At 45.3% G+C, this 16,214-nt stretch overlaps 1 protein-coding gene across 1 annotated transcript; it reads right to left on the bottom strand.

The window, feature by feature from the left end:
• Window positions 1-841: 841 nt before the first annotated feature.
• On the bottom strand, window positions 842-15,655 carry LOC110493211 (synaptoporin-like). Its single transcript, XM_036950132.1, has 5 exons — window positions 15,534-15,655; window positions 13,534-13,658; window positions 7,790-7,988; window positions 3,981-4,172; window positions 842-2,003 (listed from the first exon to the last, which is right to left on the bottom strand). The coding sequence occupies exons 1-5, from the start codon at window positions 15,555-15,557 to the stop codon at window positions 1,623-1,625; spliced, it is 921 nt and encodes a 306-aa protein (XP_036806027.1). The 5' UTR covers window positions 15,558-15,655; the 3' UTR covers window positions 842-1,622.
• Window positions 15,656-16,214: the final 559 nt, after the last annotated feature.

Below are 16,214 nucleotides of genomic sequence, written 5' to 3'. Positions count from 1 at the left end.
GCCCTTGTGTCTGTGCCTGTATGAGCCTTTAATCTGACAGCCTTTCTACTCACTTGTCTAGTCTAGCCACAGAGCTAAACAAGGTACTGTGTGCGTGACAATATCTAGGGGACCGGGCAGGTGCAGTTAGCACTCCCCTCAACACAAACTATACATTCACACCTACTCACACACTTTATTTTTCTCTCTTATCAATGTGCTTTCTGATCTTTTCTCCTTCTCCTTCTTCTGTTACTTCTGTATTTAATATCCTCCTTTTCTCTTTCCTTTCCCTGTTTTGTATCAAATAGCCCACATTGCCATGGAAACGAGGGAGTGCTGAATCTTATTTGTCTTGTTACAGACTCCCACTAAAGCAGAAAAGGATGACAGCTCTCACCTATTGTACCATACCTGCATTGCCATGGTAACAGCTCTCAGGTAGACCTGATCTGATCACTGTGATAGGACAGCAGAATATCAGAGCACCTTTCACCTGTGTGATAGACCGTGTATTCAGAGCACAGAGTTACAGTCGAGCTGTAAGTGTTCATATATTTGGAAAGTCAGGGCTCAGAGCAGTGGAGGCTGGTCGGAGGAGCTATAGGAGGACAGGATCATTGTAATGGCTGGAATGGAATAAATGGAATGGTATCAAACATATGGAAACCACATGTTTGTCAGGGCTCAGAGTTAGAGTTCAGCAGTAAGTGTCCATATCATTAGAATGTCAGATCTAAGTCCATAGGTGTGTTCATAAACTGCCCTTGTAGTTGGTTGTTGTATAGAGACAGACAGACTGGTTTGACTTTAGTTTCATAATGTTTTGTACAGTATTCACACAGAAACAAACCATTTGGATAATGCCAATGTAATTTTTTATTTGTGCATCTTCAAAATCAGTATTATTAAGATCCCTGTGAAATATCAACATCACTTTAAAACCATTGAGAAATGACAACAAGTATACAAAATGTGTGGAACGACTGTGGAGCATCACCGCATAACACTATCAACACACAGCACAGCCACCCACCACCAATCAAGCACACTGCATCAATTGAAGAATCAGATTGTATAATTAGAGTATATATAATATACAGTTCACAAACAAATGTACCCACCGCAATTTTAAATTCAATAGCACAAACCTACTGAAGCATAAAACAATTTGTAAGTAAAAACATGAATCATTGAACCTCAAGTGAAACACAGGTAACACCTGTGCACCGGTGCACCAAGTTCTAAACAAAACACACCAAGTTCTAGACTAAACACACCAAGAAAACCACTTCCATAAGACAGCCACCACATATAATGCAAAGTCACTACTCACACAGACAATCTTCTCTCACTCCATTTCGATTTTTGATATATTCTCCAATTCACTCCGATCTCCTCTCAATAACTCACTTGCTAAATATCCCTTACCTCCTTTTACTATACCATCTTATTCCCTCTTATATTCCACCCCCTTAGATAATTACAACCTCCTGGCCCTCGCAAACTTCACATCGGAAAATCTACATGACTTATGACCTATACCTTATGATCAGGTATCAATCAATATACAATAGTATTTTCAGATCTAGTCAAGTTTGTGAGGGTAAGTAGATGAGGGCAAAATGTATACGAAATGTGATCTAAATATCATTGACAAATATGATAGGATTAGGCCCTTTAGGGGTGACATCCCCCTGACTGATGATGATTGGCTGTCCTAGACTAGTCTGCGGCAAGCGTAAGCTGCCCATTGATTGGTTGAAGCTGCCTTGGCTGTAGTGCTGTTGGCCAAAGCTCTCCCGTGATAGGTCAAAACTAGCCTGCCTGTATGGATGTTGATAGAAGCTGTCCCCTGATTGGTCGAAACTGTTCTGGCTGCAGAGTCGTTGGCTCATCCCATTGGCCCGTCTCTCAGAGGCGCTTCTCATCGGGTACCGCTGGCCAGTCTTGTACCAGCCAGTCTCTTTGAATACAAACCAGATGTTGCCGGCCCAGAGGATAAAGTTTACAAAACCAAAGGCCTGCATAGAGGTATAGATAGAGGGTGTTTAGTTTGGGTCTAAACGTAAAAATGACAGATTTAGAATCAGAAAATGTAACAAAAGGTTGCTAAGAATTTTGGTTGGTGTGTACACATGATGTAAAACGTAATCAACAACCGTTAAACACCACCTGTCGGAACTGAAGACCTGAAGTCCTGAAAGAGCTGCAGAATCTGGATCCTTACAAATCAGCTGGGCTAGACAATCTGGACCATCTCTTCCTAAAATGATCCACCTCTTTCGTATCGTCTGAGATTCGTAAAGATTGGAAAGCGGCTGCGGTATCCCCCTCTTCAAAGGGGGAGACACTCTAGACCCAAACTGTTACAGACCTATATCTATCCTGTCCTGCCTTTCTAAAGACTTCGAAAGCCAAGTGAACACACAGATCATCGACCATCTTGAATCCCACCGTACCTTCTCTGCTATGCAATTCGGTTTCCGAGCTGGTCACGGGTGCACCTCAGCCACGCTCAAGGTCCTTAACGATATCATAACTACTATCGATAAAAAACAGTACTGTGCAGCCGTCTTCATCGACCTGGCCAAGGCTTTCGACTCTGTCAATCACCACATTCTTATCGGCAGACTCAACAGCCTTCTCTAATGACTGCCTCACCTTGTTCACTAACTACTTCTCAGATAGCATTCAGTGTGTCAAATCGAAGGACCTGTTGTCCGGACCTCTGGCAGTCCGTATGGGGTGCCACAGGTTTCAATTCTCAGGACGACTCTTTTCTCTGTATATACTGTATCAATGATGTTGCCCTTGCTGCGTTGATTCTTGCGATGGCATTTACAAAATAGCCTCCAACAGTCTACTTAGCAAATTGGATGCAGTCTATCACTGTGCCATCCGTTTTGTCACCAAAGCCCCATATACTACCCACCATTGCGACCTGTATGCTCTCGTTGGCTGGTCCTCGCTACGTATTTGTTGCTAAACCCACTGGCTCCAGGTCATCTATAAGTCTTTGCTAGGTAAAGCTCCACCTTATCTCAGCTCACTGGTCACCATAGCAACACCCACCCGTAGCATGCGCTGCAGCAAGTATATTTCACTGCTCATCCCCAAAGCCAACACCTACTTCGGCCGCCTTTCCTTCCAGTTCTCTGCTGCCAATGAGTGGAACGAATTGAAAAAAATCGCTGAAGTTGGAGACTTATATCTCCCTAACTAACTACAAGCATCGGCTTACCGATCGCTGCAGCTGTACACAGCCCATATGTAAATAGCCCATCCAACCAACTACCTACCTCATCCCCATATTTGTTTTTTGTTTTTTTCTGCTCTTTTTCACACCAGTATTTATATCAGTATTTATAAATGCACATCCTTATCTACACATCTATCACTCCAGTGTTAATTGCTAAATTGTAATTACTTCGCCACTATGCCTATTTATTGCCTTACCTCCTTACTTAATTTGCACACACTGTATACAGATTTTCTATTGTGTTATTGACTGTGCGTTTGTTAATCCAATGTGTAACTCTATGTTGTTGTTTTTGTCACACTGCTTTGCTTTATCTTGGCCAGGTCGCAGTTGTAAATGAGAACTTGATCTCAACTGGCCTACCTAGTTAAAAAAAAAGGCAATGGAGCTAACGTTGATCAGCATTCATGTTTCACATAGAGTATAAGGGCTGTGTCCCAAATGGACCCTACTCCATATATCCCTCAAACTCAACTCTAGACCTCGAAGCCAGTTCCAGTGCATTGTATCATAGTTCCCCTCAAATCAGGGACTGATTTAGACCTGGAACACCAGGTGAGTGCAATTCATTAACAGGTAGAACAGCTAAACCCGGAGGCTCTGGACCTCATAGGGTAAGAGTTGAATACCCCTACCATATAAGGTGCACTACTTCTGACTAGGGCCCATAGAGCTCTGGTCTAAAGTAGGGCACTATATAGAGAATAGGTTGCCATTAGGGATGCATCCAATGACTCACCACAGACGTGTTGAGCTCAGACCAGAATGGGTGGTGGGAAGCTGAACACCGGTTGGCTGGGCGTCTGCAGGCGGAGATGAGCAGGAGAACCTGGGTGGGATCTGTGGCTGACTTCACATCAGACAGAGCTTTGGCCCAGGCACAGGAGCTCACCAACCACATGAAGGCGAAAAGCACAGTCATTACAAAGTCCTGTTTAGGAGGGAGACATGGAGGAGGTTATTATCAGATGTAATGAGATTGTGAGAGTTGAGGAAGAGGATAGGGTGAAGTTATAAATTAGATTTAAGGGGACATTGGAAGAAACGAGGAGTTACTGCAATGTCGTATGGAGGGACTCCATACCCTGGCGTTCAATACATTGCTGGAGCAATTCCGTGGATTCCCTACTGGGCATCGGGTCACACCAGTAATCTCCCAGCCTACACTAGTGTCGCGAGAACCCCGCTTACCTCCTTTGGAGCGCTATGCAGGAGATTATGGAAACTGCCAGACTTTTCTCTCCCAGTGCTCCCTCATTTTCGAGCTGCAGCCTTCTTCGTTCCCCTCGGACCGCTCGAGGATAGTGTACCTCATAATGCTGATGTCCGGGAAGGCACATGCTTGGGCTATGGCGGTGTGGTAGCAACAGTCCGCCATCTGCCTCAGTCTGGAGGAGTTCGTGGCAGAAGTTTGGAAGGTGTTTGATTCTCCATTGTCCGGGAGAGAGGCTGCTCGTACACTGCTCCAGCTAGGTCAAGATTCCCACAGTGCGGCAGACTACGCAGTGGATTTTTGGCGGCTGAGAGTGCCTGGAACCCGGAAACATTCGGAGGTGATCAAAGATGTGCTCACAGACCTGGAGCTGCCCATATTCCTTGATTCCCTCATAGCATTGACCATCCGGATTGATGGGCGGCTTTGAGAATGTGGGAGGGAGAGGGAGTCTGCCCTGTCACGCTCGTTCACCCTCGATTCCCACCTCGCCTCTGAGGAATCCCGGAGACCCCCAGAGTCTATGTGTCTGAGTGAACCCGACATCATCCGAGTTCTCTTGGGAAGCACCAAGGGCTGCCGACTCATCTACTCCGGCTGAGTGCTTACTCTGACTCCACACACAGAGCTGTCTAAATGGCGGAGCTACGGGACATTTCGTAGCAACCTGCCCATTAAAAACCCAGGCTCATCAAGAAGGGACGAGTACTCTGGTGGGCCATAAGGAGAACTTTTCCTCTCCCTTAACTCGCAACCCTTTACATGCCATCCTGCTGTTGGGGAACCAGTCCAAATCTCTCCGTGTACTCATCGACTCTGGGGCAGATGAGAGTTTTTGGATGCTACCCTGGCATCCGAGCTGGGCATCCCCACTCAGCCCTTCTCCATTCCGGTGGACGTTAGAGTGCTGGACGGGCACTCTATATGCCGGGTCACTCATAATACCACTCCCATCAACCTACCATTGTCAGGCAAACACAGTGAGGCAATTCAATTTATGCTGATTAAGTTTCCTGAGGTTCCCATGGTATTGGGACTAACTTGGCTCAAGCGACACAATCCCCTCATAGACTGGACTGCTGGAGCCATTATGGACTGGAGCCACGGCCATTGTCTGAAGTCAGCACAGCCTGCCCCAGGACATCTTCCTGTGGGCTTGGAAGTTGCCCCAGACCTCTCCGCCATTCTCGCGAAGTACCAGGTCTTCCAGGAGGTTTTCAGTAAGGTCCGGGTCACTTCACTTCCTCCGCACTGACCCTATGACTGCGGGATCGACCTTCTTCCAGGCACTACACCGCCCGGGGGACGACTTTACTCTCCTTCTGGTCCGGAGACCCTGGCTTCCCCCTGTCTGCACTTACTTCTCCCAAGGTTCAGTTCACATGGTAATCTGGAGGCGAAAGAAATGCACACCTGTTTAGGTGGGGTGCTGGCTAGCAGAGTAGAACACTTGAAAAAGAAACGGAGAACACTCTAGGAGCTCACACTCTAGGAGCTCAGATGCAATAATTTAATAACCTGATATCCAACGTTTTAACAGACAAGCTGCCTTCATCAGGGTATAAGGTCAGGGTATACGGTACCCAGCTTCTGACCGGGTGTTCCGGGACCTCAAGCAGCACTTCACCACTGCTCCATATTGTTTCATCCTGACCCGTCCCATCAGTTCGTGGTGGAGTCTCATGCTTCGGATGTCGGAGTTTGAGCTGTCTTATCCCAGCGTTCTGCCCTGGACCTCAAGTTTCATCCCTGCGCCTTCTTCTCTCATCACCTCAATTCCACGGAGAGGAACTACAATGTGTGGAATCATGAGCTTCTCGCGGTGAAGATGGCATTGGAGAAGTGGAGATGCTGGTTGGATGGGGTGGAACATCCATTCATTGTGTGGACGGACCACAAAAACCTGGAATATCTCTGCACCGCCAAGCGTCTCAATTCCAGGCAAGCTAGGTGGGCCCTGCTTTTCACCCGGTTTAACACCGACCAGGATCCAAGAATATCAAGCCGGATGTGCTGTCACACCGCTATAGCCCTGTGGCTACACTCTCGGACCCCAAGACCATCCTTCCTACCTCCTGTCTGACGACGGCACTTAGCTGGGAAATAATAGGGAAGCAGATCCGTGAGGCACAGCGTTCCCAGACGAATCCCGGGGGGGGGCACAGATAACTGGATGTTTGTACCTGACGCTGTCTGCTCCCGTCGCACGCTGGCCTTTGTGCGACAACGCTTTTGGTGGCCTACCATAGTCCTGGATGTCTCCGCGTTCATCGCTGCCTGCATGGTCTGTGCACAGAACAAGACTCCTCTGCAAGCTCTGGCTGGTCTCCTTCAACCACTGCATGTCCCTCACAGTCCCTGGTCTCACATATCACTGGACTTCGTTGCGGGTCTTCCCCCGTTTGATGGCAACACCGCCATCCTGACAGTAGTGGATCGGTTTTCCAAAGCCACTCACTTCATTCCTCTCCCAAGCTACCCTCTGCCAAAGAGATGGCCCAGCTCATGGTGCAGCATGTCTTCCGGATCCATGGACTCCCAGTGCACATGGTCTCCGACCGGGGTCCTCAGTTCTCGTCCCGGTTCGGGTCGTTAGCCAGTCTATCCTTCGGGCTCAGTCGAAGCGAGCCAATCAAGACCTGGCGGTGACTCTTCGCTGCCTTGTCTCCGCCAACCCCACCACCTGGAGCCAGCAACTCGTGTGGGTTGAATACGCCCGCAGCACCCTCCCCTGCTCTGCCACTGGGCTCTCGCCTTTCGAGTGTTCCCTGGGGTATCAGCCCCTGTTCTTCCCAGAACAAGAGGAAGAGGTCGGCATACCCTCGGTCCAGATGTTTGTCCTCCACTGCTGCTGTATCTGGAAGAGAGCCCGGTCGTCTCTTCTCAAGACCATGTCCAGGTATTGATGACAGGCTATACCGGACCCCGGCTCCCCGGTATAGTCTCGGGCAGAGGGTATGGCTGTCCACTCGTGGAGTCCCTCAAACTTTCTCCCCGCTTTATCGGCCCTTTCCCCATCTCCAAGATCATTAGCCCCTCTGCTGTTCGTCTTCTGTTGCCCCGTACCCTCCGTATACATTCCACTTTTTATGTGTCTGTGATTAAATCTATGTCACACAGCCCTTTTTCTCCTGTCCTGTAACTGCTATTTAAAGAATGCAATAATGTACCACGCCTTTTATAGGTAATAATCTTGAATCACATTTCTTTATATGCTAAACTACAGTCCTGTAAATTATTCAATTTATTGTATCTCAATTAATACACATGCAAATTATACAAATCCCATGGCATGAATGAATCAAAGGCAGCTCTTGGTAAGTAAATCAACTCACCACCAGTGGTCCTCTGTTACCCTCGCGGTACTTGTTCTGGTAGTAGATGTACACCACGGTGGCCAGCAGGGAGTAGAGGAAGGCAACAACTGCCACGGTCACGAAGAACTGAGCTGAGGAGGAGTAGTCGCCTACCATGAAGATGGTCTCCTGTCTGTTACCCTCACACAATGTGGGCTTGAAATGGACCTGCTGTAACCTATCAGATGACAGGAACAAGGACATGGTCACAGAGACCTTTATTGAGTAACGCAAGGCTCTGATCACAGTGTAGGCAATTTAAACCTTTCAAGCATGAATGCATAGCAGTGAAACTGCCACATCCGTTTGTGATATTACAACAGCAAACATGTTACTACATTGATTTTACTACATTGGGGGGAAATCCTTCCATTAGCAATGGCATCTGACCTGATCTGACAGGCTTTGGGAGGGGGGAGGGAGGGAGAAGAGAAAGGGGAAGAGGGGGAGAAAGAATACTCATCTAAGGAGATTGGGGTATACAGTTGAAGTCGGAAGGTTACATACACTTAGGTTGGAGTCATTGAAACTCATTTTTCAACCACCCCACACATTTCTTGTTAACAGAGTCGGTTAGGACAAGTTGGTTAGTACATCTACATTGTGCATGACACAAGTACTTTTTCCAACAATTGTTTACAGACAGATTATTTCACTTATAATTCACTGTATCACAATTCCAGTTGGTCAGAAGTTTACATACACTAAGTTGACTGTGCATTTAAACAGCTTGGAAAATTCCAGAAAATGATGTCATGGCTTTAGAAGCTTCTGATAGGCTAATTGACATCATTTGAGTCAATTGGAGGTGTATCTGTGGATGTATTTCAAAGTCTACCTTCAAACTCAGCGCCTCTTTCCTTGACATCATGGGAAAATCAAAAGAAATCAGCCAAGACCTCAGAATTTAAATTGTAGAACTCCGCAAGTCTGGTTCATCCTTGGGAGGAATTTCCAAACACCTCAAGGTACCACGTTCATCTGTACAAACAATAGTACACAAGTATGAACACCATGGGACCACGCAGCCGTCATACCGCTCAGGAAGGATACACGTTTTGTCCCCTAGAGATGAACGCACTTTGGTGCGAAAAGTTCAAATCAATCCCAGAACAACAGCAAAGGAACTCGTGAAGATGCTGGAGGAAACAGATACAAAAGTATCTATAGCCACAGTAAAACGAGTCCTATATCGACATAACCTGAAAGGCCGCTCAGCAAGGAAGAAGCCACTGCTCCAAAACCGCCATAAAAAAGCCAGACTACGGTTTGCAACTGCACATGTGGACAAAGATCGTACTTTTTGGAGAAATGTCCTCTGGTCTACTGAAACAAAAACAGAACTGTTTGGCCATAGTGACCATCATTATGTTTATTTGGAAAAAGTGGGAGGCTTGCAAGCTGAAGAACACCATCTCAAATGAAAAGCACGGGGGTGGCAGCATCATGGTGTGGGGGTTCTTTGCTGCACAAGGGACTGGTGCACTTCACAAAACAGATGGCATCTATCTATTATGTGGATATATTGAAGCGACATCTCTAGACATCAGTCAGGAAGTTAAAGCTTGGTCGCAAATGGGCTCTTTCAAATGGATAATGACCCCAAGCATACTTCCAAAGTTGTGGCAAAATGGCTTAAGGACAACAAAGTCAAGGTATTGGAGTGGCCTTCACAAAGCCCTGACCTCAATCCTATAGAAAATATGTGGGCAGAACTGAAAAAGTGTGTGCGGGCAAGGAGGACTACAAACATGACTCAGATACACCAGCTCTGTCAGAAGGAATGGGCCAAAATTCACCCAACTTATTTTGGGAAGCTTGTGGAAGGATACCTGAAACATTTGACCCAAGTTAAACAATTTAAAGGCAATGCTACCAGATACTAATTGAGTGTATGTAAACTTCTGACCCACTGGGAATGTGATGAAAGAAATAAAAGCTGAAATAAATAATTCTCTATACTATTATTCTGACATTTCACATTATTCAAATTAAGTGGTTATCCTAACTGACCTAAGACAGGGAATACCTACTAGGATTAAATGTCAGGAATTGTAAAAAAAAAAAAAGAGTTTAAATGTATTTGGCTAAGGTGTATGTAAACTTCCGACTTCAGCTGTATGTACAGCTGTATCAAAGGTGCTTGCACACACAAAAAAGACTAAACCTTGCATGTGCCAGTTTTGACGAGGAAGTGTGCATATCTCCATGTACTGTACCATGCGTACGCACAACTTCAAGTGGTTGAAGAATTGTATTACATGCTTATATTGCTATTTTGGGTCAAATGGAGGTGTTTGACACACGGGAATTATGATAATAGTTGGATAATATGAACATTAAAGAGTATGCCTAATGATAAAAACGATGCATTTGCCATTGGTAAGGAGGTTGCATAACAGCATGTATAGCCTATGTACACTTTTATTATAAAGACCTAAATCTGACATGGCCCAATTCTAACATCAACCAAATCATACAGCAAATGAGGAAGTTTTGTTACCATAAAAGGTGAGGTTTTAGCGCTTGTTCATAAGCACACAAATATACTATGGCTCTGATTTATCAATGAAAACATGCATATAATGTTGCGAGCGACAGTTTGATAAATCCCAATCATTTGTTACAGAAATCCTAGAATCTCCACATACGCCATCATTCATTAAGAAATGTATGCACGGTTGATAAATGAGGCCCCAGGAGTTGAAAAGGTTAAGGGTTTTCAAGGGAGCAGGTACTGTAGATAGATACACATGAGATACTGAATGTGGAAACATGAATCATTTCTGGGGATCAGACAAAGACTCTGACACCACAGTCTGTCTGACAGCTCCATATTTCATCAACTCAATGCTGTTATCTTTCTTCCATCTTTTATAGATGGAAAATAAAACTCAGCCACCACACTATTTTTCAAAACACATGCACAGGCAGACAACACTGTCATTGTCTCATCAAAGCTATATCCCCACATGCACCGTAGATTCAATGATACCTAGACCGGAAGCGCTCTTGCTTTGAAATATCAAAGCAAACTCTGAACCAACTATATTCATTTGGGGACAGATCAAAACACATTAAACATTAATGGCAATTTAGCTAGATAGCTTGCTGTTGCACGCTATTTTGCTTTGGGATATAAACATTGGGTCGTTATTTTTCCTCAAATGCACAGTATGGGTAGGCTACAGTAGGCCTACAGTATATCCCGGAACATTTAATCCACACATAAAAGGGTAAAAGTTTGCTTCTAGTAATCTCTCCTCCTTCAGACATCTTCTTCTTCTTTGGACTTGACATGGTGGTTGGCAACCAATTTTAAGGTGGATTACCACTACCAACTGGACTGGTGTGTTGACCTCAGTTCATCTTTCAAACACCCACGTAGGTATATGCTCCTAAAAACCAATGAGGAGATGGGAGAGGCGGGACTTGCAGCATGTCAAGCTGTCACGGATCCCCGGTTATGATGCTCATCCTGTTCACCAGTTTCGGAGGTCTATGTCACCTGCTTTCTAGGCTTCACTGAACGGGATTCATTATCATCAACCCCGGACAGTCTTGTCTGATTACACACACCTGGCTCCCATTTCCCCTGATTAGTATATTATATATGTGTCCTTTGTTCCCTCTGTCTTTGTCGGTTATTGTTCCCATGTCCGTTGGTGATGCGAGTACCTATGCGTTGGTGCGAGTACCTATGCGTTGGTGCGAGTACCTATGCGTTGGTGCAGCTGTTATGCTGAGTGCTATATATATATATATATATATATATATATATATATATACACTGTTCAAAAAACACATCCTAGATCTGAATGAATGAAATATTCTTATTAAATACTTTTTTCTTTACATAGTTGAATGTGCTGACAACAAAATCACACAAAAATGATCAATGGAAATCAAATTTATCAACCCATGGAGGTCTGGATTTGGAGTCACACTCAAAATTAAAGTTGAAAACCACACTACAGGCTGATCCAACTTTGATGTAATGTCCTTAAAACAAGTCAAAATGAGGCTCAGTAGTGTGTGTGGCCTCCATTTGCCTGTATAACCTCCCTACAATGCCTGGGCATGCTCCAACTCCTGGACAGTCTGTGGTGCAACGTGGTGTTGATGGATGGAGTGAGACATGATGTCCCAGATGTGCTCAATTGGATTCAGGTCTGGGGAACGGGCGGGCCAGTCCATAGCATCAATGCCTTCCTCTTGCAGGAACTGCTGACACACTCCAGCCACATGAGGTCTAGCATTGTCTTGCATTAGGAGGAACCCAGGGCCAACCGCACCAGCATATGGTCTCACAAGGGGTCTGAGGATCTCATCTCGGTACCTAATGGCAGTCAGGCTACCTCTGGCGAGCACATGGAGGGCTGTGCGGCCCCCCAAAGAAATGCCACCCCACACCATGACTGACCCACCGCCAAACCGGTCATGCTGGAGGATGTTGAAGGCAGCAAAACGTTCCCCACAGCATCTCCAGACTCTGTCACGTCTGTCACATGTGCTCAGTGTGAACCTGCTTTCATCTGTGAAGAACACAGGGCGCCAGTGGCGAATTTCCCAATCTTGGTGTTCTCTGGCAAATGAAAAACGTCCTGCACGGTGTTGGGCTGTAAGCACAACCCCCACCTGTGGACGTTGGGCCCTCATACCACCCTTATGGAGTCTGTTTCTGACCGTTTGAGCAGACACATGCACATTTGTGGCCTGCTGGAGGTCATTTTGCAGGGCTCTGGCAGTGCTCCTCCTGCTCCTCCTTGCACAAAGGCAGAGGTAGCGGTCCTGCTGCTGGGATGTTGCCCTCCTACGGCCTCCTCCACATCTCCTGATGTACTGGCCTGTCTCCTGGTAGCGTCTCCATGCTCTGGACACTACGCTGACAGACACATGCTACCACTAGAGTGAAAGCACGGCCAGCATTTAAAAGTTACCAAAACATCCGCCAGGAAGCATAGGAACTGAGAAGTGGTCTGTGGTCCCCACCTGCAGAACCACTCCTTCATTGGGGGTGTCTTGCTAATTGCCTATAATTTCCACCTGTTGTCTATTCCATTTGCACAACAGCATGTGAAATGTATTGTCAATCAGTGTTGCTTCCTAAGGGGACAGTTTGATTTCACAGAAGTGTGATTGACTTGGAGTTGCATTGTGTTGTTTAAGTGTTCCCTTTATTTTTTTTAGCAGTGTATATAGTGTATTATGGGTAATGTCCCGTTTCATTCAATGAGGTTTACCCTCGCGCTTTTGTTTGGGTACAGCCCAGTGTTTTTGTATACGTGTTTGTTTTGGGTGTATTAAAAACCCCTATTGTCTATTCCTGCGCCTGTCTCCAAAATCCTTTATACCAGCATGACACAAGCGTCGCAAATATAACCAAGTTCTGGGTACGCAGATGCTCGTTGACGAGCTCGAGCAGTGTGGGTGCACTGATTGAATAACGTATCTTATTTTGCAATGCTCGCGCACGTGACACGAGCAGTGTGGTCACCGTGTTAATCTAGGTAAATGTGACTTGCCTCTCAATGTGACATACCCATGAGTCTGAAAGTACATGTGATAATGGCATGAGCCTTCTGCTCCTGTTTGCACATGACTGTAGTGTACTTCAATGTAAATTCTGCTGAATTCCTGTTTTGGAGAAAGTTGACCATGAACCACAATAAAATGGGTAAAAGTATAGTAGTCAGACTATGGAAAATGTCAGCATGTGTTACCTGAAGGGATAGGCAAAGTTTACGGTGATGCTGAGGTTGCTCTGGCTCTTGTCTAGACATTCCACTCTAACCCGCAGGTGACCAGAGTACCCTCCACATGTTGCAAATGCACAGACGGCAAAAATCTGGGAAAACAAAAATGAAATACTTCATTAGACTCCTACCCATTGAGCATTCTAGACATAGGCTGTGTCCCAAAATGGCATCCTATTCCCTACATAGTAAACAGCTTTTGACCAGAGCCCTGGGCCTGGTAAAAAAAAAAGTAGTGCACTACATAGGGAATAGGGTACCATTTGGAATGCCCCCATAGTTGCTCCTAGTCACACCTCTCCTGTCTGGCCCTCTACAGAGCTGCTAGACTAGCAGCTGGAATTAATGGGCCACAGAGGACCATCAACATCCTGACAAAGGCTGACTCTGTGAAAGTAATTAGGGAATTTTTCATGTGTAACATGGTATATGGTATGGATACAGTATATGGTGTTATACAGTTGGTTGTCTTTAGCTTTTGCCAACTTGGAGCTGTTGATCGATCCCTAAAGAAAAGAAAACCTGCTCTTTCCAGTATCACTTAGGTTTATGAAGCAACAGTCACTCTGCGTTTGTCAGAGCTGAATGCAAACAGGTGAATGCATGTTGTATCTCCGTATACATCTATTGGACGTCTATGAGGCATGCACATCTTTCAAAGGGATCATGTGTCTATAATTTCTGTCAGTGGCCGGGAGACTGATGTCAGCATGTTATACATATTTCATCAGGAACCGTCCGAGGGCATGGCAGGCAGTCAGATACTGTAGGCTACTGGCACTAATCTCTTTCAGTTATCTACCTTTGATTCCTGTGAAAGGACTGAAGCATTGGTCAATTCTAATCAAGACCTAGCACTCCCACGCCCGTGCATGGACACACACAGCAAGTAATTATCCATAATCTTTAGCCTTTACCATAATTTAGAAAGACGACACAACTCATCTCTCTGATGAAATGTTTGTTGTGTTTCTTTGTGTGGGTTTGTTTTTCTTTTAGAAATAGAGAGATTGGCAGTGACAGGGATAGAGACAGAGACAGAGAGAGAGAGAGAGAGCAAGACAGAAACAGAGACAGAGAGAGAGAGCGGGACAGAGACATAGACATAGACAGAGAGAGTTCCTTAAAGGGATAACATACAGCCAGGAGACCCCATCTAATTAAGTATGTGTGGCTATAATTAAAAGTCAGTGATTGGATGGATCTATGGAAGGATTGATCTGTCTGTTGTCTGCAAACCCCTTGGTCATTCACTCATTAATATTCAAATGGATAAGGATGCTTTCTAAATTATTCTGATCATTAATGACATTAGAGAGAGAGGTGATAGATGAAAGCTGGCCTCAATTTAATCCGTAGCACTGAAGATATGCATTGTAGAGTGATAGACATTTAAATGCAATGTTAGCAGAAACTGCATTTACGGAAAATACTGGTTTTGTTGGCTCAATCGAAAATTACCTTTCAATTTTAATTGTGCTATAACACTGAACTTCAGCACTGCGTATTTAATCGAGCCCCTAATCTTGGCACCATATCTATTAAGCAGACTGATGATCAAGGTTTGGGATTGATTTCCTTGAAAACAGCATTATAAAAACAACTGAATAATTTAGAAATGGGCTGACTGCAAACAGAGGATCGCCTACTGTGGGTTAGAGGGTGGGCAGAGTGACTCAACCTGTTGGAATACTGTACATGCCACACACACACACACACACCAAAAGACTCCACTGGAAAAAACATTTGATAACATTCCCACTAAACATAAATATTATTCCTTACAAACTAAATTGGATATGAAAAAAACGATTTAAAAAACAGATTTATCATTAGCCTACCATAGAGCACATCCATACTTCATAACTGGATAATTGTAATGCTCTATTATATTGTTTAACCAGGAATGTACTTACTAATGAAAATCAATTAGCCACAGTCCAAATATGAAAGAAACAACAACTTACCGGAGCAAATATGACCATACACATTTAAAAAGCAAAGTGAACAAGTTCTACTCCACAAGATGGTGTTAGCAGCTTTCTCCTCATACTGTTGTACTGTCACTGATGTAGATGGCACAAAGACAGAAAGCAGAGAGAGAGAGAGAGAGAGAGAGAGAGAGAGAGAGAGAGAGAGAGAGAGAGAGAGAGAGAGAGAGAGAGAGAGAGAGAGAGAGAGAGAGAGAGAGAGAGAGAGAGAGAGAGAGAGAGAGAGAGAGAGAGAGAGAGAGAGAGAGAGAGAGAGAGAGAGAGAGAGAGAGAGAGAGAGAGAGAGAGAGAGAGAGAGAGAGAGAGAGAGAGAGAGAGAGAGAGAGAGAGAGAGAGAGAGAGAGAGAGAGAGAGAGAGAGAGAGAGAGAGAGAGAGAGAGAGAGAGAGAGAGAGAGAGAGAGAGAGAGAGAGAGAGAGAGAGAGAGAGAGAGAGAGAGAGAGAGAGAGATAGCAGAGTGCAGAGGTTGCCCGGAGGGTGGGGAGAGCAGAGACCAGATATCTGAAGTGAGGAGAGGAGAGAGCAAAGCGAGCTATCTGGGGTTGGGGTAGGTGTTGTGGTGGGGGGGGGGGGGGGGGGGAGAGGAGAGGATGTAGTGTAGAGAGTGTCTGTAGTGTAACTTGGTGTTTCTGCTCCTCTCTTCGAGGACAGACCTACC

Source organism: Oncorhynchus mykiss, chromosome 17 (genome assembly GCF_013265735.2).
Source record: "Oncorhynchus mykiss isolate Arlee chromosome 17, USDA_OmykA_1.1, whole genome shotgun sequence".
NCBI lineage: Eukaryota > Metazoa > Chordata > Actinopteri > Salmoniformes > Salmonidae > Oncorhynchus > Oncorhynchus mykiss.
The sequence above is the reverse complement of the archived record's forward strand: the minus strand, read 5'-3'. Positions and strand labels throughout refer to the sequence as shown.

What these genes read in the sequence shown, in the direction of transcription:
- LOC110493211 (XM_036950132.1), bottom strand. Translation starts at nt 15,557, where the DNA reads ATGTGTATGGTCATATTTGCTCCG. An exon ending in AACTTTGCCTATCCCTTCAG is followed by an intron (nt 7,989 to 13,533) that starts GTAACACATGCT and finishes GTCATCTGATAG; the next exon opens with GTTACAGCAGGTCCATTTCA. An exon ending in CTGAGCTCAACACGTCTGTG is followed by an intron (nt 2,004 to 3,980) that starts GTGAGTCATTGG and finishes ACCTCTATGCAG; the next exon opens with GCCTTTGGTTTTGTAAACTT.